The 21,906-nt window shown below is 36.6% G+C and overlaps 3 protein-coding genes across 5 annotated transcripts in view; 1 reads left to right on the forward strand and 2 right to left on the reverse strand.

Moving 5' to 3' along the window:
- The first annotated feature begins 2,738 nt into the window (after positions 1-2,738).
- On the forward strand, positions 2,739-9,593 carry thoc1 (THO complex 1). 2 transcript variants are annotated; one of them, XM_032565310.1, is made up of 21 exons: positions 2,739-2,847; positions 3,045-3,118; positions 3,429-3,489; positions 3,576-3,645; positions 3,938-4,056; positions 4,150-4,198; positions 4,283-4,378; positions 4,488-4,570; positions 4,658-4,731; positions 4,832-4,940; positions 5,348-5,482; positions 5,577-5,677; positions 5,788-5,854; positions 6,784-6,834; positions 6,936-7,006; positions 7,163-7,258; positions 7,674-7,739; positions 8,065-8,148; positions 8,252-8,399; positions 8,499-8,583; positions 9,205-9,593. In XM_032565310.1, exons 1-21 carry the CDS (start codon positions 2,800-2,802, stop codon positions 9,480-9,482), a joined length of 1,965 nt encoding a protein of 654 aa, XP_032421201.1. In that variant the 5' UTR covers positions 2,739-2,799; the 3' UTR covers positions 9,483-9,593. The 2 variants fall into 2 exon arrangements, with proteins under 2 accessions (XP_032421201.1, XP_032421202.1); XM_032565311.1 differs by having other exon boundaries at positions 4,661-4,731.
- A 35-nt stretch (positions 9,594-9,628) lies between these two features.
- Positions 9,629-16,701, reverse strand: usp14 (ubiquitin specific peptidase 14 (tRNA-guanine transglycosylase)). Its single transcript, XM_032565312.1, is given in 17 exon segments — positions 9,629-10,468; positions 11,346-11,453; positions 11,575-11,635; positions 11,750-11,878; positions 11,975-12,067; positions 12,163-12,228; positions 13,196-13,310; positions 13,474-13,556; positions 13,708-13,788; positions 13,885-14,015; positions 14,113-14,171; positions 14,323-14,426; positions 14,513-14,554; positions 14,556-14,618; positions 15,142-15,174; positions 15,556-15,701; positions 16,547-16,701. Coding segments are annotated over 17 exon segments (1,476 nt in total). The 5' UTR covers positions 16,563-16,701; the 3' UTR covers positions 9,629-10,322.
- Positions 16,702-17,758: 1,057 nt separating this feature from the next.
- rock1 (Rho-associated, coiled-coil containing protein kinase 1) overlaps positions 17,759-21,906 on the reverse strand; it is a 33,106-nt gene continuing 28,958 nt past the window's right edge. The window contains exons 29-33 of one of the 2 annotated variants that reach the window (XM_032565333.1): positions 21,781-21,869; positions 21,566-21,644; positions 21,214-21,475; positions 20,056-20,263; positions 17,759-19,362 (exon numbers count right to left, since the gene is read on the reverse strand). In XM_032565333.1, coding sequence (XP_032421224.1) covers positions 19,359-19,362; positions 20,056-20,263; positions 21,214-21,475; positions 21,566-21,644; positions 21,781-21,869 — 642 coding nt within the window. In that variant the 3' untranslated portion in view covers positions 17,759-19,358. Of the gene's footprint in view, positions 19,808-20,055; positions 20,264-21,213; positions 21,476-21,565; positions 21,645-21,780; positions 21,870-21,906 lie in introns of both variants that reach the window. The other variant, XM_032565332.1, reaches the window with a different exon arrangement.

Below are 21,906 nucleotides of genomic sequence, written 5' to 3' on the forward strand. Positions count from 1 at the left end.
CTGTTTTCAGCTTTCTTCTCATTATATTTATCTCGCCAAAATAAACAGTTGGGAGTCTGGAACTGACCTGGTTTAGACTGATTTTACAGAAACACTGGAAAATGATCATTCCATGGAACAGTTTTTGAATCAGTTTGTTTTATTGTATGTTATACAATATATGGCCCACTAAAACATTCAAGACAATTTCATTTTACTCTTAATAATTTTCTGGCTCCACTAGCAGATTTGTTCCCTTTTGAATTTGTCTCATTTAAATGTTTTAAATCATTAAACAAATTATAACATTAGTAAGATAAAACTACTAAGTACAAAAAGTACTTTTGAAATTATGATTTCACTTCTTTAGATTAAAAGCTACCAAACTAGTTTAGCCTTACTTAAGAAAGTAATTCTCCCAAAACCCACTAAATGTTCGCCCAACAGCTATCATCAACTGTTTGCAATCATTTGTAATGAGCTTTACACATCACGATGGAGGAAATCTTATTTGCAGAATTAGTTTAATTCAACTATATCTGATATTTATTCATCAGAATATTTATTCTGATGAATAAATATGTTTATTCATGTTTATTCTTGTAATGTGCAAGATCCTGGGTGAATGTAATGCATCAGAATCTGCAATCAAATATAGTTTAATCATGATTCTTTCTGGCACAGTTACATTTTTTTCCCTTAAAAGGAGTTTATTTTCTGCCCTGCAAGACAGTAAAGTACACATTTCTCACAATGTGTTGCTCCGATTTTACCTCCTTCATTAGCATAAAGCACCTTAATAAAGCTTGATCAGATTTCTCATCAAAAGATATTCAGAATTTGGCTCTATTGAGGTTAATATTACTTTATTCAAGTTTTGAGCAACAGATTTGAGTAACTGTATTAGTTATAGTAATGCAAAGAAATGTGAGCAATTTTCTATGGATGTTTCACAATTCATATTACTCATTCCCATCTATGACCTGTACTTAACTTAATCATTGACTAAGTATAATTGGTGGTAGTGGGAGGTTAATTGGTGAGGACAGACAATGCTCTAATCCCACAAAAAAGCAGGAGATGATTCAGTCTTTCAGATAACTCAACCTTAACCTCAACGCCCAACCCCCAGGAGTCATCTTTAACCCTGTCTCCACTTTACTGACTGATGTGGGGAGGTTATCTACAACATATTCTCACTCCCTTTCTGTGCTTCATCAGGTTTGGCAACTATCCGATAAAAGCCATGTCAAACTGGGGGATGAAGGTGAAATATGTGACAGAAACAAGGTGCCAGTAAAATCACTCTTCACTTCCCAGTATTATAATTTCCACAGACTCCACAGGAATGCTGAAAATAAAGCTTCACTCCTTCTGTGTGACACTACTCATTTCACAGCTGCAGCATTTCTTCTCCAAGGAGTCACCTCACATCGCCACTGCAAGGGATGGAAACACTTGTCGAAAAAAGAGCAGAAAGTGAATCATTTGTCAGCTACAAACCAAGAGATTATGAACGTTAACACACTGATTTCAGAGCAGCTCTTTGTGTTCTCTGGTTAGTTATGAAACGTCTGTTTAATAATTGCCATAACACTATAGTCGAGAGATTCTAATATGTACTGTGACATTGTTAAACAGTACATTAAATCATAAAAAATCAAGTCCTGCAGTACAGAACCTGTATGACATGTGTATGAAGAAATGCTCACAAAGACTAACGTGTATGGCACACACTAACATGGCTTACGTGTATGTGATAGTTTAGAGTCAAGTATTTATTAACATTAAATGAGACCTTAGTTCTGTTCCTGTTCATAGTTCTAACACTTAAGGAAATCATCCATCTGGATTATTTTAGTGCAATGAAGAAATAATTTTAAAAAAGGAATGTCGGGAAGGAGCACAGGGATCCACGGGAGGGAAAGTGGAATTTGAAAAAATGTACAGGAACATTATTTAAAACTTACAAAGAAATATTAGATGTGAAGCTCAAACAGTTTCATGAACAGCCTTGACTGAAACTGTAGGTAATATTGCCACCATGTGCTCAATGTTGGAATTAAATTTGCTTACCTTGGTCTCTCTGCGAAGGCCATGATAGTTATTGTAAATAATATTAATAGTAACATTGAACCATTAGATTTTTTTTACTAACTAAAAAGAACGCATTTCTCTATTGAATAAAAATATTTGAAGCAACATTCACGAAGGCAAAACGATCAGATTCTTCAGTTATACCTACACATTTTTACAACAAATTGCCAAGTCACTAAAAAAAGAAACATGCGTAATTTTAGAAAGAAAGATGAATTAGTGCGTCATTTTAACGTGCAAAGTATAACATATTCGTTGGAGGGAACAATGTAAAGTAAAACAGCAGCAACACCATAGATTTTTCGCGATTACAGATTATGGTCTACCTGTGTCACCACAGATGTATCGCCACAGACAGTTTTTTTTCTGTAGATTAGTTTGTCAGTTGAAACTAATTGATATCTCATTAGAAGCAAAAGTGCTTAAATTATGTTGGTTTATCTTTAAGCTGGGAATTTATTATTCAAACATAAACTAGGTTTTAAAGATTCAAGATTACTTTATTGATTTATTATTTTGTCCAAGCAGCACAAAAATAAACAATCAGGGAAGCTACTTACATCTGCTGCCACTCAGTCGGCGCGCACAGTCTTGAGGACAACCACGATTGTCGAGACTAAAATTTATCAGTTTTTGAAAAATAACGCTGACACAAATCTTTTCGTGTGAAAAATCAAAACCCGGAACTAATTTTTAGCCACTTCCGCTGGTCACGGCTTAAAAATGTCGCCCCCCGCATTCAATTTTGTCGATGTAAAGGAGAAATTTACGGTAAGAAACAGTGCAATGTTGCATTCTTGTCAAAACATTAATTATTTTTACTGAAATAATTCTTATCGATCGATTTGCAAAGTCTACGCTTTTGATTTCCGGGTATGTTATTTAGCAGTTAGCATTTGATGCTATGCTAAAGTTAGCTTGTGTCAGATCTGTCTTTACCTTTCAATGTTCCTCTCATGTATCTGAAGGCTGCTGCCAGACAGGCACTCTCGGGTAAAACCTGCAAACATCTAATCACTGTGTTTAACCAGATCTCCGGAAAGTAAGTTTTCTCTAGCTTAAAATTTCAAACTTAATCTACTTGTGAGTGTTGTACGAGGTTTTCCTTTGACTTACTATTCCACTGTACTTGCTTAAATATATGTTTTAAATGTTTGTAGTATTGAAGAAAAACATAAAATGTTGTTTTTAAAACCTTTAGCGGTTTCATTTCTGGGAAACAAAAATGAAATAAATTATTTCACATATATGTTATGTATCGTATGCTCCTTGAGTTGGGTAAGATTAATGTTAAAAATGTTGATGTCCGTCTTTGTTGAATGAAAAACAAGACATTATATTTATCATTTCAGTGAGGCAGAAAAGAAGACCACACTTGACCAGGCCCTCCGGGGTGTTCTCGGTGATCAAATTGTAAGAGGCTTGTTTATCTTTTAATTTAATAACTGGATTAACAAGATCTCCAAAGCCTTTAATGGGTTTTTTTCCCTGTATTGTAGATTGAGCAGAAGACGAGCTGTGACGACTATCTGTCTCTCATCTACCTGAGTATTGATGCGGTTACTGAGGGTGTGACTTTTTTCCCTTAATATTGCTTTACTCTTTTTGAATATGCTTGTAAAAACACATTTAAAATAAACAAGCAACCAGTCATGCACAAAGTGAGGGTGAAAAATATATATGTTATTCTTGCAAAAGCTTAAAGTATCTTTAACTACCCCAAGATGTCTTGTTATATATACCTAAAAAAATCTTTAAAATATTTCATTTCACTCATTTCAGAAAGGGAAACGGGAAGACTTGAGGGAGTTTCCTAATGCAACTTTAAATTTTCCATTCTTCTTCTTCTTTGCCAATGCAGGAATCTGCTCTGCCACAATCCCATTTGTCCTGCTGGGAGATGTATTGGACTGCCTTCCCCTGGACCTGTGTGACAAAATATTCTCCTTTGTTGAGAAAAATGTCTCCACCTGGAAATCGGTAATATTTTTAAAATCAAGATTGGTGAAAAAAATTGTCTAGCCCAAATTTAAAGTTGTAATGATTGCTTATGTTTTGTCCTTTTTCTTGCAGAGCTCATTCTACACCGCAGGAAAGAACTATCTGCTGAGAATGTGCAACGGTAAAGATCTCACCTAATGCGTTATAATTTCTATAACCAAACAGCATCGAGGCGTCAGTTTGTTTTTGTTTTTTTTCTGAGTAGATCTTCTAAGGAGGCTGTCCAAATCCCAGAATACTGTATTCTGTGGGCGAATCCAGCTTTTCCTGGCACGACTCTTCCCTCTATCTGAGAAATCTGGTAAGAAAAAAAAAAAACATATATATTCTGTAATCATATCACATATTCAGCATTACGATTGCAAATTTACAAATGTATCTATGACAACCTTGTTTGTGTTTTTACCCAGGTCTGAATCTACAGAGTCAATTTAATCTGGACAACATAACAGTGTTCAACAAGAATGAGCAGGAGAGCACTCTTGGCCAGAAGGTGAAGATTTTACCACTTGATCTTGATTCAAAACATTTTATGTGTTTCTTTTTCAAAAATGTCATTTTCCCACCTCCATGTTTAAAGCAGACAGATGAAAAAGAAGACACCATGGAGGTGGAGGAAGGTGAAATGGGGGAGGATGACGCACCTGCGCCCTGGTGAGTGGAAGGCTTGCTCTGTGAGATTGCTCATTTTCTAATCATTTAAAAAAACTTGTCTGGTCAGTTGTAATAAAACCAAATTGCTTTTGCTTTTCAGTTCTATCCCAATTGATTACAACCTATACAGAAAGTTCTGGACGTTGCAGGACTACTTCAGAAATCCGCTGCAGTGCTACGACAAATTCTCATGGATGACATTCCTTAAGGTAATGCATCATAAAAGCTGAAACATAATACAAGTTTATCCACTATTTTACATATTATAATCAACAAAATATAATTTCAAGTATAATTTCTGTGTTTTTGTTTCATGGTTAATATATATTTGTTCCTGGACTTTTAGAAATACAGAATAATGTTTCCATACTGTTCGTATCCGTTTCTGGTGTATTGCTTACATCCAGCTTCGTTCCTCAGTTCAGCATTTAATTACATTTATTCTACTTTTCTAATTACTACATTTATTTAATGTAGCATTTGTTGGTATGCCTGATTCTTGAACTGCTGTTTAACATTTTGAGTTGCAGTTGATTGTGTGAATAGTGCTCTAAAAATAAGACCTGATTGAAAATTGACCAACCTACCCCTATTCCTCTGCTGTCATTCTGCTCAGTTTTCAGACGAGACCCTCGCAGTATTCAAGAGCTTCAAGCTGGATGACATGCAGGCCTCTAAAAGAAAGATGGAGGACCTCAGAGCCTCTGACGGCGAACATGTTTATTTTGCCAAATTCCTCACAAGTGAGAAGGTTAGAACCTTTCTGCTTCCAATGCTGCTGGTTTAAAAAGTTGATCTCTTAAAGGTGCCCTAAAATGTTTTGTTTTTTTCCTTCTTTCTTACAGCTGATGGACTTGCAGCTCAGCGACAGCAACTTCAGAAGGCATATACTGCTGCAATACCTGATCCTCTTCCAGTACCTGAAGGGACAGGTTAAATTCAAAAGGTGATGCTTGTTTCTGTGTTCACTTTAAAGTATGAATCAATAGGATTTCGGGTGTCAAACAGGAGCCATGTTGGAATTATTGTTTTATTTCTTTCTCTGTCCTGCTGCAGCTCCAGCTGTGTTCTGAATGACGACCAGAGTGCCTGGATTGAGGAGACGACAAAGCTAGTTTATCAGGTTAGTTTCATTTAATTATGTATTATGTCTTTTTCAGTTGCACAGTTTGATATCTTTTAAGACATTCTGGTATGTCTCTGACTCGAAATTAATGAAATCTCATGTATTCAGACTTTGTCCTGAAGTTTGGTCTAAATTTTAGACTGCATGAAGTTCAGTGCAATGAATACATGCAGCGGATAGTTTGGAAGACTATTTGTAATAGCATGGGACTTGCATGCTAGTATTAAAAACTCCCAAAAGAAACAATTTAAAAATGGTTTAATCCTCAATCAATCAAATTTTATTTGTATAGCAAATTTAGCAGCAAGGCATTTCAGTTCATCCTAACAAACACAACGTCATGCAACATAGAATGACTGGTTCAACTTGGAGGTGAAGAAAAGTAAGGTAAAATAAATGTAAGAAAATCCCCCAGTCCTTAGGTTTGAAGTAATTCAGTTATGATGTCGATAATGTAAATATAACTATAAAAACTGTGACTTTAAAAATAACTCACAGGCAAAGTTATCAGTAAGGATGAGAGAGCAGGACGAGCTGTTCCTCCTTCAGCTGCCACAGAATAGGCAAACATCATAATTCTAGAATAAGTAAAAAAATCAAGTTAGCAATGGTATATCTAACTTATTTAGGTGTTTAGGGTACTTTAGATATCGGTTTTAAAGTTAAGTTTATCTTTTCAGAATTTGGCATAGGTCTCCAATGTATCAAAAACTCAGATTTTGCAAAATGTGAAATATTTGAAAAGATCTTTTCTTATGGAGAATGTTCGCACTAGTGACCACTATCAAGTTTTGTGCCTCTTCGGTCGTCTCTGTAAACTTTTAAACAGAAACATGTTTTAAACTGAAGTTGCTGGGTTTTTTTTAGTTAGTACCACAGTAGCAATAGCAAGAAGAGACTGGTTAACTTGTGTTCTGCTCTTCCAGCTGCTGAGCGAAACGCCTCCTGAAGGAGAAAAATTCGCCACCATGGTCGAGGTGAGCCACACTTTAGGAATACAGAGATATTTAAATAACCCTTAATGTTTCATTTTGTACTTCAAGTCAGACTAGAATTTTTAAAATGTCTTCTTTGGCAGCACATTCTCAGCACGGAGGAAAACTGGAACTCCTGGAAGAACGAGGGCTGTCCGAGCTTTGTGAAAGAAAGGTATAGAGAGAAATGTTGCTAAGTGTCCTCGACCCATATTAGCTTTCTTTTGTTTCCATGCAATGATTGATCTGTGGCAACAAAGGAGTTGGATGCGTGTAACTTTTGCAAGGATGTCAAAATGAAAAGTGTCCTGGCTGTTTTCGTCTTGAACAGAACATCTGATGACAAACCTAAAAGGCCCACCAGGAAAAGACAAGCTCCAGAGGACTTCCTTGGAAAAGGGCCAGAGCCCAAGATTTTCATGGGCAAGTAAGTCACTAAGCACTTGATTCATTTATTTTTTTTACTGTATTCGTACACTCTCAAAGTCTTAGATTTAAAAAACATTATTGGTAGTGACCTGTTACAGTTAAGTGTTGGTAATAATTGTATTCATGTCTTTGTAATTGTTTATATTCATTCAACTTTCTGAAAGCAGTTGATCAGAACTCTGTGAGGTCATACTTACTTCCAGGAGAAAAAGTATTTCTGCTGCACTAGCAGAAATAGGCGGTGCAATCAGACAAAATAAAAACTAAATTTCCTTCTGGGACTAAAGTATTTCTGAACCAATTTGAATTAATGGAGATATTTGTTTACATCACTAAGTGTGATTATATGATTGATTTTTTTCATTTAGTAATCTACGGCAGGAATGTTAAACTTTCTTTTATTCCACTGTTAGTGATGAATTGACTCGACTGTGGAACTTGAACCAGGACAACATGGAGGCCTGCAAGTCTGAAAGCAGGTAAGGAATTCAGAGAACTAAGCAAAATGTTTACTTTATTTTAACTTTTTTCATCTGATGTCTTTAGTTCCTTGCAAAAGTTTTTATATCCATGAATCTACAACCACAAACTTCAGTATTGCAAGACTGAATATTGCAAGCTATTTGTGAAAGAAACAGAAAATCTAACTTGGGCCATGTAGGAGAACAGCAAACCTGAGGAAGAAGATGCTTTACTACCACATCTAGTTCCAACACAAAATACTTTGCAGTTCTTGGTTGTCACATGAAGATGTTCTGAGTCTATGAATGCTGTGGGTGACTACATTCAACATTTGTATTTCAGAGAGTTTATGCCATCACTGGACGAGTTCTTTGCAGAAGCCATTGAGCAGGCCGATCCAGTCAACATGGTGGAGGAGGAATATAAGTAAGTTCGGCACTGTGACGTATTTCACTGGGAACACAAGTCAGTTATTATAAATCCAGCTGCTAAATTCCTTGGGTTTGTTTTCTTACTCAAATTCTTTCAGGGTTGTGCGTAACCCAAACTACGGATGGCGGGCTTTGAGGCTCCTATCCAGGAGGAGTCCACACTTCTTTCAGCCAACGAACCAGAAGTTCAAAAGCCTGGCAGACTACCTAGACAGCATGGTCAGCAAACTGGCCAAAGAGCTGCCGGTGAGGGATTTTACATTTTCAAAACCTCAATTAATTAAAGTTTTAAAAGGAAAGAAATAAGACCAGTGTGTTTTTGTTTTTTTTCTTCTAAAAATGCAGAAGGATATCCCTTCAGAAGAAATCAAGACAGGAGAGGAGGATGATGACGATAATGGAGACAATCTTCTTAAAGACAGCAATGACAGTGAGTTTAGGCCAACAGTTCTACATCATCTTTTCAATATCTTCAGTTAAATCTATTATTCTTTCCTAGGTTTTTCAAGTCAGAATATCAAAATGTGTTGTTTCTCAGCAATTCAGCATAAAAAGACAATTCTTTGATGGAGTATTAATACCAACCTAAGCAAAAGTTTTTTCATTTTGGGAATAAAGTTGTAATATCATGTGAAGAAAAACATTTTATTACCAGAATAAAGTTGTATATTAGGACAACAAAGCAATAGTTTTGTCAGAATTTCTCCACAAAACGATATAAAAAAATAAATGGAGGAATGTTGAGCATCTTATGAAGTTTTCACAATCTGAAACAATTGTGCAAGAGTCTTATTTTTGTTGAAGAGCCACTGACTCATCTAATGTTAATCTTGATGACTATTGAAGCTTTGCTCTCATTAAAATAACTATCCTCTGGTAATAATGACTTTATTCTTATAATTAAAAAAAAACACATTTCCTCCCACAGTGCAAAAACAAAACTGTTCAGTTAACGGTCTCTGAATTTTCCTTTGATATAACTGTATTTGTGTACATGGATGTTTATATTTTGCACCAGTGTTTCATTCTTTATTTTCTGTTTCTCGTCAAGGTCCGAGCATCCAGAGTAAAACTGTAACAAACCATCAGATGGACGACATTGCAGCCAAACTGGGGTCCCAGTGGAAGACGCTAGCGTCTCATCTGGAGATGAAGGCAGCAGAGATGCGGGAGATCGAGACGGACAGCGAAGATGTAGATGTACAGGCCAAGCTGCTGCTGGTGGCCTGGCAGGAGCGAGAGGGATCCCAAGCAACAGTGGAGAACCTGGCAACAGCTCTCAGCTCAGCAGGGTTCTCCCAGCTTGCAGAACGCCTCAGTGAGGCTTGAAACGTTGCTTAATCTGCACCTACATTACATTGGAGCAGTGCTTTTTGTATGTACCAAAGGTCTGAACCTTTTTTTCCACTGTAGAAATCTAATAAAAACTTTTTTCCAAGATGCTTTGCTTCTCTTGGTCACAAAACAGGGTCGCGTTTTGGTTCAACGGTTTATTTTCACCAGCAATCAATTAATAACTTATTACAGAGAGTGGATGTTTTTGGATTTTACATACATTGTCTTAAGTCAGTGTCACCAAAGCCAACTGAGAAAAACCACTGGTTCAAACGCCTCCACACGGTTCACCACGAGGCCAACCTGTCCCAAACCACTTCCCTGAAAACAGCATTAATGAATATTTGGCCTCATCTGTCAATACATTTTGAGAACAATCGCAGGAGATGATGCGAGCCAAGCACTTAAGACCTGAGACTGAACCCAAAGGCCCAAGAGGTGAACAAGAGTTCTGGTATGCATCTGACAACTCAATCCAGAATGTCAAGGACAACAGCTTGGTGGTTAAATGAATAAGAAATATTTTTGCTCTTATGGTCACCTTCTGAAAGGCTTTAAAAATATACATTGTGTATAAAACATTTAATGAAACTGTAGCGCCAGACTTTAAAATCTAAAGGATCCAGTCCAGAGATTGCCTTTCATCAGATCTCCATATTCAAAGCACACTATGGATGAATATTTGACAAAATTTGTTTTACAAGCATAAGTGTTGGTTACAAAACAAAAAAAAAAAAATCAAATCTTTAAAGACACCAGTTTTATTGCACATCTATGCAGACAGTGCGTGGAAATGGCAATCTGTATATGTGGGTGTAAGAAACCTCCCTCCAGCTACTGCTCCTCTTCAAGTATTTCCAGCCGACGCGGCCCGTACAGTAGAACGTAAGCTATATGCCAGTCTCCGCCTCCAGACAGCCGCAGGATGTCTTCCGGTGAGACCACACTCACCTTGTCGTCGTCAAACTTGATCCACTCGTCTGTCAAAAGACACACACACACAAAAAAACAGATTCTTAAGCTAGTTGTCCAAGGCCAACACAGTGGCCATTTGTGAATCTTCAACTTTCAACCTGCTGATGATACGACAGAGTGTCAAGGGCATTGTGGATAAAAGAGAAAAAATGTATTGGCCATGGACTAAATATAAATTCATTTTCACATATTTACAAGAAAAATGTAATATTCTCTGATGCTGAAAAATTGGGAGATTTGTTTGCCATAATTGGAGGCAAAATTCTGTAATATTAAAACTAGGATTGTAAAGTCAGAAGAAAAAAAAACCATTTGAGATTCTAAAGTTAGATTTTTACAACAAAAGATGACTATTTTCCAACAGTTTAAGTGGAAGGTCTGTGCTCATCCATCCTCATGACTTTTATGTATGGCTACAACCACAGTGATTAGCATAATTAGTAGGAATGGGTATGGACTTAAACTTTTAGAACAATATTTTTGTCACGGTTATCAAAATGACGACAAAAAAAATCTCTAAGATACAGACAAATCCCTGCATTCAGTCGAAAAGAAAATAAAGCCTACTTTACTGCAGCAATTACACTGTGTGATGCAACTTTGCTGTCGTGTACGGTACATAATATTTTGTATTAAATCATATTGAAAAGTAGACCTTGTATATATTAATGTAAAGAAAACTGTAAAAGAGCCAAATAATCAAAAATTTACAGAGGTTTTGAATACTTTCAATGAGAGTTTATAGTCACAGGATGCGATTCTTATTAATTTGGTTTTCATGACGATTAACCAAATCATCAGAAGACAGCACAAACATGCAATGCAAAGAAAGTTGTACTACAGCCTTGGGTGACTCTGGTTATCACCAACAGATGTGGTTACCTTCTTTCCTCTTGACCCATCCCACATAGTGGCCTGATGAGCTGGAGCGACCTTGGTGAGTCAGTACAGCCTGCAGGTCGTAGTAGCCGCTGTTGTTGGAACCAAGGTCTACAGAAAGGTAAAAGAAAATAAGCATAATTACTTAAATTCAATTTATGTTATTTAAATGGGCTCTGCAAAGTTAAATCTATAGTTGTGTATGGGATGATATGCGATCGTCTCAACATACCATCTGGGAAAGAGAAAGGCTCATATTTTACTTCCTTTGATGCTTCTGGCTTCTTCAACACCTAATGAAAATCAGGAATATACACATATGTTAGCATTTATGATGACAAGAAGTTTATTTCTTTATTAATAAAACAAAAGCATCCACAAAAGACATCCACATAGATTTTTGTCACCTTTTGCTGTTGTTTCTCCAGCTTCTTGTCCTCCATTTCTTTAAACTTTGACCTAATTGGCAACATTTTCTCCTGGAGCTCCGGGGTGAGGAGCTCATATACGTCCAACATGAGGGGGAACTTGACATCCTTTCGCAATTAAAAACAATATTTACAGATAATTGGGTTTAACTAAGCCGTTACTGCAAGATCTGTTGCAAATGAAGAATAACAATGAGAACAAACCTTTAGAACTTTTGCATTCACAGACTCCTTCTCCTTGTAGAAAAATCGGACCATTTGAACAGTTAAGTAGGCAGGGAGACGGCTAAGTTTTGACTAGAGAGAGGACAAATAAAAAGCAGCTGTAAGAGAAATGTCCCATTTCAGTTGGACAACTTCAAAAGAAGAGGGCCGAGGGAGATCATACTTACAGATTTGATATACAAAGCATTTCTGTCCAAGGTTGGAGACATTTTTGTGATTTCTTCCTGCAGTCTCTGAGAGTGGAGAGAGAAACAGGATCAGCTCTTCATTCACTATGATTACGTCCTCTGCAGGTCCACAGCCTGATCAACTTCAAGCTGCATCGCATTGATGCAGCAATTAATGCAATAATCAAGTGTTGGGTGCATACTTTGTACGGTACAGGGACTAGAGCTGCTAACAGTTATTTTAGTAATTCAATCATCTACTAATTTTTATGACGGATTAACTGATTTGTTGGGATAAAAAAAATGGCACATATGTAATGTTAGGCATACATTAAAATATGCAAACAATTCAATTAATTTCTTTGATAAGAAAATGAACATGCTATTGCGTAAAATGCAATAACAGCATTCCTTTAGTGTGTACTTGATCATTTGTAGCAAAGGATGCATCTGCAGATAAAAAAATTCTTCAAACATCAACATGTGAAAAGCTCGGCCCTTTCTGCTCCACTTAACAGAAACACAGCATGCAGCTAATCTGTACACTATTTTTTTTTTTTTTTTAGATTAACCAGTTAGTAATTGGACGGCAAAAAAGTGCTTAATGTGAGATTTTTTTTTTAAATTTGAACCAGGTGAAACTAAAGTTATGCTACTGCAGTTTTGATTGGAACATATTTACAAAACTTTAGTAGATCTTAAATGCAAAATGTATAAATTTTTTGCGCTGTAATTACTGCTCTGTTCTATTTTGATATTGTACTCCATTTAACAACTAATCAATTACTAAAGTAGTTGACAATTATTCTAACAATTGATTCATCACAATTACTTGTTGCAGCCCAAACCGGCACATATTCTTCAATCAGTGAACATTTCGATTTTATTAATGATTGTGATCTTCAGAGAATCTGAGTTTTAATGATAAACATTAAAAATTAGTCTAAATAATTTTCTAATTGAATCCTGGCATGTCTTCTTTGTCTGAAAAACCCACATTGGATTTTAAGGAGTGAAATTAAATGGTACGTACCAGTCGTAGTCCTGTTGCAAGGTATTTGACTTCTTGGTTAATAAAGCAGCTGAGCTGGAGCTGGCTTTCTTTGCCCTTGATCGGCTCTTCTTCCTCAGATTCTGTGCATTTCATTCTGAACTAAAGAGTTAAGTCAATCTCTACTACATTCTTTATTTCTGTTTCACTTCAATCAAAAAAACTACAATCAGAAAGGAAACAATATACACTTGACACCAGAATTTATAAAGTTTTCTCAACAAAGAGAAAATGTAGTTTCAAACATGCTGAAAGGATACGAAGTTTCAAATTCTACACCGAAATACTGGTCAATAAAGTTCTTCTTTGCAGACGCAGAGGCAGCTCCACCTGCTGACTCAGTCTAAGCAGGGAAAGCAAACAGACAGACACACTTTTAATGTGCATAGCAGAGTCCACAAAACACAATTGAAGCATATGTAAAGAAATCAAATCATAAGAAAGATTAATATTATTAATTGCTCTGCCTCCATTTCACAAAAGTAAAGGTTTACCTCCATGGGAGTCACAGGCTCAAGTGGTTCCAACTTTTGCTGAAGCACCCTCATCATCTGGAGCCAGCACTCATTGGCATCCTAGAAAAATAAAAAAATAATTAAAAAAAAAATACAAACAGAATGCAATCTTGGGCAACTGCATGCAACAATGACATGAACTCAGCAGATTCTGACTTGTTGCAAGTACTGTCCTTGGTCTCCCTTCTCAGCAAACTGTGGAAAGGCCATGTGGAGAAACTGCAGCAGGATTATAGGAGGAAGGCTGGACGAGGTTTTGTCCATAGTCTCATATAAATCACGCAGGGCTGAAGTTGGAAAAAATTAAAAACATATTTTTAAAAAAAGTTTGCAGAAGTCTGAGAAATTGAAATGGCGCATTTAGCAAATAAAATTGCTACAAACCTGCTGTGATGTATTGTGCTGGAGCATTTGCTCCTGAAGATCGCAGGGCACCTGAATACCTATAAAAAGTAAAAGAGAATATTGCCACTTAAGCAAAAAATAAACTAACTAGCTTCAAACTAAATTATTCAACACTATACTTAAATCATTAAAGCACTATTAAGCGCTTGGAAATATTAATTCTGCGATGTCTCCGTCTAAATTAAGTACCTCCTGAGAGCCGTTTTGAGCTCTGGCACCGAGCGTAGACACTGCACTGTGGCGTTCATGTAGCAGGTGTTACCCAAGTTTGTCAGCCCACAAGGAAGCTCCATCTGAACAGAACATCACCAACACTGGCATCAGTTTTTGGGTAGTTTTTCTGTTTGTAAGGAACTATTAATTTGTGAAATCCGCTGACCGCAGAAGCCAGCTGCTCCTCAGTCATGTCCTCTACAAACATTGGTCCGAACCGCCGGCTCCTCAGGCAGGGCTTCTGCAGAGCCCATCATCAGCAGAGTCATTCCCTAGGAAAACACAGATACACATGCAAGTTCAGTGAGTGTGAATGTTCTGCTGTATGCTGGGAAGGAGTGGGCATTTATCATAGTGTTTATTAATGCGAAGATGTTCATATGATATAAAATGTAATCTATTGTGATGATAAATTGCAATTAAAGACCTCCAAAGCCTGTAATTGGTGTGAATCCAGGATTTTAAAAACTTCAGATGTGTTTTTATGAAGAAATTTGGATTTTTTCAAAGCTGCCACCATGGATAAGAACAGCCTGACTTTTGAAATGTATTTTATTATCAGTATTACAATTTTGACTACAATAACAATACAACAAACTATTGTTGATTTTTCTGGAAACAACTTTGTGTAACTCTCATAACATATGCGTTTCAGTTGACATGCACTGCTTTTTTATCTTGTTTTTTGTGTATTTTATTCCCTATGACATGGACCGATATGTCTCATTTAGATGTTAAAAAAAAAAAAAAAAAAAAAAAAATACATCTATGTAGTTAGATAACATAAACACTCACATTTTTCAGTTTAATGTTTCCCCACTCGTCATCCTAGAATTGAGAGAAAACATTAATTAACTGAAATACAGAAGACATATTTGATCAAAGCTTCAGGAAGCTCCAATTGTTATAATGAGTTCATAACTACTATTACATCTGTTTTTGCCATTTTAAAGCAAACACAACTGATCATGATTGTGATCATTAAAGCTGCGACATCTTAACGTGATGTGATCCTGTTCTCAGTGTATTTTTTTAAGAAATCTGTAAACTAAATAAATAAAATAACAGTAATAATGAAAACTGTTTCATATGCTTTTTAAAGCAATCTAGAATCAGTGGATATAGTTTTGAATAAACATGTTGAAAATCGTCCATCAGAAGAAACCTTGTCCCTAAAGCTTAACCTGTAGCACTGCGTTTTCTTATTACCTTCAGGGTGCCTCCCTTCACCATGACCTTCTGTCTGTCGGGCTGAACTCCTGTCAGGGCGAAGAGTTGAGCCTTGAACACCATGGGTGGCTCCTCGGTGTTGAGCTCTACTGCATCAAACTTCTCTTTGCCCCATTTCACATTGACTGAAAGTGGATTAAAAAAAATTTACATCGTACGTGTGAGTTATGTGTTAGTAGTGGGGTGATCGTAGCTCATCTAGAATGGGTTCTGTATGTATGACACAGCATCTTGTGCTTCAAGGAATCAGGCAGCTAACAGGGCAGTCCTTCTGAGTTAGTTTCATCCACAAAAGGAGAAGCTAACCATTATATTGTTGTCCACTGAAGCAATTTTGTTGTGATAAATCACTTGACTGACTTTTGTAATATTACCGGTTTAGAAATCGTAAAGTTGTGCCCTGTAATACACAGTTCATGGTAAACAAGCAGCTGTATTGAAGTTAGCCATAAATGGGCTAACTTTACTGAAAATGCTACCGCAGTTGGTATTTTAAAGAAACATGTCCGGTCTATGAATGCAATAATGTAAAACAAATGAAATTTCAACTTGCTAAAACGTTTTAAAAGTGTTTTACTTCTTGGTGGTTGTAGATAACCAGGTAAACACATCAACTTTAGTGTTGCCAAACTAGACTAGCTTGTTCGGTTTACTTGAAAGTGCTAGTTAGCATAGCCGGCATTGCAAAACACATTGTAAAGTTGAACATAGAAACTCCTAAAACACAATAAAGCCAACTAAATGTGTACTCATATTTCTTTCGCAACATTGTTTCCAGAAATAACTGTTACAACTTGCTGAAAATATAGACGGTCTTACTAGAATTGGTAGCATGCTAACTGCATATCATGCTACACGGCTAAGCTAACGTATTTACGGTGCTTCACTAAAACACGTGTAAGGATTCGCGCTTTCGTTGTAGCTTTAATGGTAATAACAACAAATACGCCGCGTTTGTTTTGCATCATACCTGTAAACACCGGCATGGTTAGCAGTCTTTGTTTTTCCTGGAGTATCTGATATTGTTTTTCCCGTGTCAGTCTACTGGGGCGCGAATGAAGAGTTGGCTAGTTCTCAGTCTGAACTTCATTCAAACAGGATGACGCTGCAACAACACGCTTGGAACTTATCGATGCGCTCGACAACATGTTAGCCATCCTGCTGGATACTTCTCCGCTTGTTTGAGCTCATTCATGTACTGAGCAAAGATTTAGGGTTAGAAAACGTAATACAGGGACCGATCAGTAAATTAGAACATAATTGAAAAGTAAAATGATTTCAGCTATGAAATTCAGACAGTGAATTAACATTATACGGTGTCGCTAATGAAAGCCCTAAATTTAATTAATCAAAATATGTCAGACACTACTGAAAATTGTCGGGCACCAGCAGCTTCTACAAGGAAGGCAAGTCACAAACTGTGGTAATGACGCTGATTAGACAGCATGTCATTTGAAAGTTAAGATGCACAAGCAACAAGCATAACCAGACTTTTGAGAAGATTGTGAAGCAAAGCTCCTTTGCTGGTAACCCCTAAATGTAAAAACCAATGAATAAATACTAGTACACACACTTTTTACTGGCCTGGTTTCCCCTGTGAAGTATCTCTGGAGGTGCCACTACTCTTAAGAAGCTTTTCCATTATTACCTTTAGTAGCTCATCTATAGCATTGCTGATTTGCTTAGTTTAGTATGACTGAAAATAGACTGGATTTATTTATTTTTTCCAATAAAGTGAATCAAAATGTTTCTATATAAATTACTGAAATTGAAAACCAAATTACCTTTCATGTGAAAAAGGTTAATGACCACGAGTTAAGTCAACAGTCTTCCCCATGACCTAAAGTGTCTAGATTTAACAAACTTTAGTGAGTTTTACTAATACTGAAATAGGTATTTTAAGAAAATTAGATCATTAAAGTTAACATACATACTTGACATGTATAATTGTGTACCAAATATTCATTCTGATAGAGCCAAATAGATTTGACTATACTCATCCACTTGAGAATTGCTTACACCAATTTTCAATTATTAAATCAAAAACTTACAGGAATAGATAACGATAAAGCAAAAGACCAAGGGACAAAACTTCTCATTCAGGGACTCAACAAGTGTTGTGATTGTTTCAAACATCCCTTTAAATACTCAGATATAAATTGATAAATAAAGTAAACAAACATGATAAAGATATGTTTATTGACATATCCATCAGTGCGGGGTCCAATGCAAATTACCCATGCAAATTATCCAACACAAGAGATCATATTTCCAGTGCTTTTTTTTTTTTTTTTTTACTGAAAAGAAAATAAAAATCTTACAAAGGAAAGACTGTGAAGGTATTCCGTAATCCTTTTGTCTTTCTTTATGTACACTCTATAGGGGGATTTTCAATAACTGAACTTAACACAGGAGATACAACTTGTCCTTGTTATTATGTCAATCATTCACACAGACTAGTTTTGCGTAAACTCTTTGTGAAACTTCTAATATGACATGAACCAAGTTTGGAAGCTTTGTGTCCTTAAAGAGGTATTTTAATGTATTTATATATATTTAATATTCATAACCAGACAAAGAATGTTCTGATAAAAACCAAACCGGCTGCAATTTCTTAAAAAAAAAGAAGGAAAAAACAATGGAAGAGTTAAGATTTGTCTTATGTTGCAACAAAAATTGGAAAAAAAAAACAACAAAAACAAAACAAAAAAAAAAAAACGATATGGCAGTAAAATCAATATCCAAACGTTAAGGCACAAGGTGGGCCAAATGCTACACCTGTTTAGTCTTCTACAAATAATTTACACTCAAGTCAAACAGTGCAGTTTTACATTTGTTAACTTAATGTTTTCCTTTTGAGCCATTTCTCTATCAACCAGTATAAGGCAATACATTACAAAAAGAAAACAATATTACAGAGACAATGTACCAAATAAACAGAAAACAAAATCCGTTAAGTTTTATGACTCCTATATGCCAATACAGTCGAGTTCTCCTTATGGCTTGGAGCAATAAAAATAATTATAATAAAAATAATGCATAGATTTAAATGATGATCTTGCATGCTCTGTTCTCAATACTCAAAAGATCTAATACTCATGTCCCCCACGAAAAAATGCTGCGCCAAACCTGATAACAGAGTTGCAAAGTGATAAGAAGAAAAAAAGGCAAAAAGGCCAACAACAATAGCTAGATGAAGGCATCGTGTCATTTTTTTTTTAAAGTTGGAAACAACTGTTGCATTTAGCTGAAATATCCATCAGGTGGGGAAAGAAATTACTACACAGATATATCTACTTTCCACCCCTGAGGTCCAACGTTTTACTGCAGATCTATAATCCCTGTATAACAGTACCGTAAAATGAAAACACACTTGCAGGTGTCCATACACTTCCCATTTCCAGTTTCCATTAATATCCGTCACAAAACGTGAAGCAGAGAATGCCAGAGTGAGTGCTTCCATTTCTGTTGTCCGTTCTTAATTCAACACAAGTGCGCCATCTTCTGGTTGCAATGTAAAACTGAGTTCGTTGAGTTTGATGATACTTCTTTTAGAGAAAAGGAGGAAGGGGGGCGGGAAGCAGATTGAGTAGATTCGGCCTTTTAAAGTCCATGATGGCGCGCCGTGTGACGTGAACTGCAGTTTTCCAGCGGCTTCTGTTCTGCAATTTTGAGTTTTCAATACATTTTTAATATACTACAGGCTTTTTTTTTTCCGTTTTTGTTGATGAGAAAAGAGGGAAAGTTTTAGAGTCCAGAAAAAGTCCCAACGGTTCAGATGGTTAGCTGAAAGACAGAAGAAACACCAGTAAAAAAAACTATTTATCTTTACATTTGTTAGTATTCAGTCGAACAGGTAATGCAACTGTTATTAGCTCAAATCTGGCTCATGCTTGACAGAAAATAATCTAATATGGGCAACTCTAATGAGAGTTGCAAAGTATATAGTTAGTTCGCAAATCCCAAACCACCTTGGTGTCAATTAGAAAAAACAAATCCCAAGTGTCAAACTGCAGAGATCCCAAGAGGAAGGAAAAAAAACAACAACCAGGAAGTCTCGTGTTAAAAAAAAAAAAAAAAGACCCAGGAGCAGCAATTAATAAATAAAAAAGATTTGAAGGTCAGGAGGAAACATCTAAAATACAACATCAACATCAACACTTTCTGAAGAAGTTCCTGTCAACAAGTGCTTGATGTTGTGTCTGCTGCGTGGAGGCTGGACTGCGCTCTGCTACAACACAGGAAACAAACAGCAGGTCATGTGACTGACTTTACCACATCTCAGCCTTCAAGTTGGGGCTGAAAAAGATCAACTTTATGACTACAGCACATCCTCACTTACTGCGCCCCCCCCCCCAAGAAAAATGCTACGTAGAGACTTAGAGTTATTGCAACATTGAAGCTGTAAAATTATGTGCATGATGTGTGATAAACAAGAACAACTTAAAACCTTGAATAAGAGTTACACAGTAAAGTTACCTCAGCTTTGCCGTATTGCTTTTGGGGTTTTTGCGGAAGGACTGGTTGGGTCCAGAGCGAGTGGACATGCTACGAGGCGAGACTCTAGAAAACGTTGATGGAGGGGTCTTAGGAATCTTCTTTCCAAGGTGGCCAATCCATTTCTTTTGCTCCTCTTGGGTCACAGCCAGTAACAGCATGTCCCGGGCAGAGGTCACGTCGTAGTTCACTGTTAGAGATAACAGAAAAGACTGCAGATTAACACTCAAACGAGGCAAACGGGCTCTCCAATGTGAAGGTTGAAGCAACATGTTGTTTAACAGAAATAAGTTATATTTAAATCATGATACCACTATAGGTGAAGCTTCAGGGTTGTTTTCAGTGCGACCAAAAGTTGTTCATGTACAAAAACAAAGAATTTATTTGTAATCAAATATTCTAAAGTATAAAGTCAGCTACACAACACATGGCTTGGGTAGCTGACTTGCACAAGGCATGGCTGTCACAGCTCTTCTTTTTTACCATTTGATTAAATGGTTCCACTTCAATTTCAATTTAGAAATTTCATCTCAATATTTCTACCTCAGTGTTTTTTTTTTGTCATTTGGATTTTACTCCTAAAAGCAGGTGTGCAACAACAAACAATTCCTCCCCAACTGTTTTTCTCCTAGTGACACTTTAAGATCAGTCAAAACATGAATCTTCCTTTTTTTGTGTGTGAAGCTGAAAAAAAAGAAAGAATTTGACACAAAAAAAAAAAAAGTTATTGTCCAGTGACGATAGGAGAAATAGGGTCACGATTTATAAGGTATTACTATTTAATTTCCTTTTGGGATCAATAAATTTTTTTAAAATTTGAATTTGTTTTCCAGACAATGCAGGAACCCTGTACCACTGGTTACAGAAGGTGTTTATTCTTTATATTTGCTTTAGTCTTTGAATAAAACTTCTAAATAACAATAAATATTATAATGTCATTATAACGTTCATACCCAATATCTATATTGTTTCCATGGATATAGCAGGTTGTGTTTCAGCTTTAAATAACAGCGTTTAACATGCAAATACCATCCTATGGTGTAAACATTGCGTTTTAACTGCATCAGATTGGAAAAGTCTGGTTATGTTCAGCAAATTCTAGACTTTTTTGGGCTCAGCGTCCAAAAGGCGGGACTTCACCTTTGCAAGGAGCAATGACGTCCTCCTTTTTGTCGAGGTGGTCCTTGTGGCACTTCACATGGCAGCGGCGGCACTCCAGAGCCGGAGGAGGCTTGAACACGTGCCACAGGGGCTTGGCGCAGGCCTCACAGTTGGAGGGGAAGTGATATAGTGTGGGGATGAACTCGTGACCCTTGTGTGCGAGACAGTTGGTCTTTTCACCCTGAGGGACCGGCTCCATGTCCGCTTCCTTTCTGCACTCTCCCTCGTTAGCATACAGAATCTGAAAAGACAAGCATACAAAAATCTGAGTCTAATGGAAACGTGGCAGGATGAAGCGTAACGGCTGCCATCTTGGTCGCAAGCATCCAACCTGGAATATCCGAGGAATCTCTTCCGTTTCGGCTCGGTACACATCTCCTTGAGTGACTGGTCTCACGTGAAATAGTTTGCTAGGAAAGAAAAAGAAATGACAAAAATTAGAACTGACAAGAATATAATACATGATTGACTAGTTTCAGTTTATTTTTTTTAGTGAAGACGAAGTACCATGCAAAATTGAAATAATAGGAACAAATGAGTACTCACTCTATATCAAGTACCATGGAGGGGTTAGACTGTTCTTTATCTTGCTCATCATTGTAGAACAGAATCTTCTTACTGCTCACCACAACATACTGCAATTATCCAGAACACAGTAAGTGGAACCTTCGC

Source organism: Xiphophorus hellerii, chromosome 6 (genome assembly GCF_003331165.1).
Source record: "Xiphophorus hellerii strain 12219 chromosome 6, Xiphophorus_hellerii-4.1, whole genome shotgun sequence".
NCBI lineage: Eukaryota > Metazoa > Chordata > Actinopteri > Cyprinodontiformes > Poeciliidae > Xiphophorus > Xiphophorus hellerii.

What these genes read in the sequence shown, in the direction of transcription:
- thoc1 (XM_032565310.1), top strand. Translation starts at nt 2,800, where the DNA reads ATGTCGCCCCCCGCATTCAATTTTGTCGATGTAAAGGAGAAATTTACG. An exon ending in GTGTTCTCGGTGATCAAATT is followed by an intron (nt 3,490 to 3,575) that starts GTAAGAGGCTTG and finishes CCTGTATTGTAG; the next exon opens with ATTGAGCAGAAGACGAGCTG. An exon ending in AACTGGCCAAAGAGCTGCCG is followed by an intron (nt 8,400 to 8,498) that starts GTGAGGGATTTT and finishes CTAAAAATGCAG; the next exon opens with AAGGATATCCCTTCAGAAGA.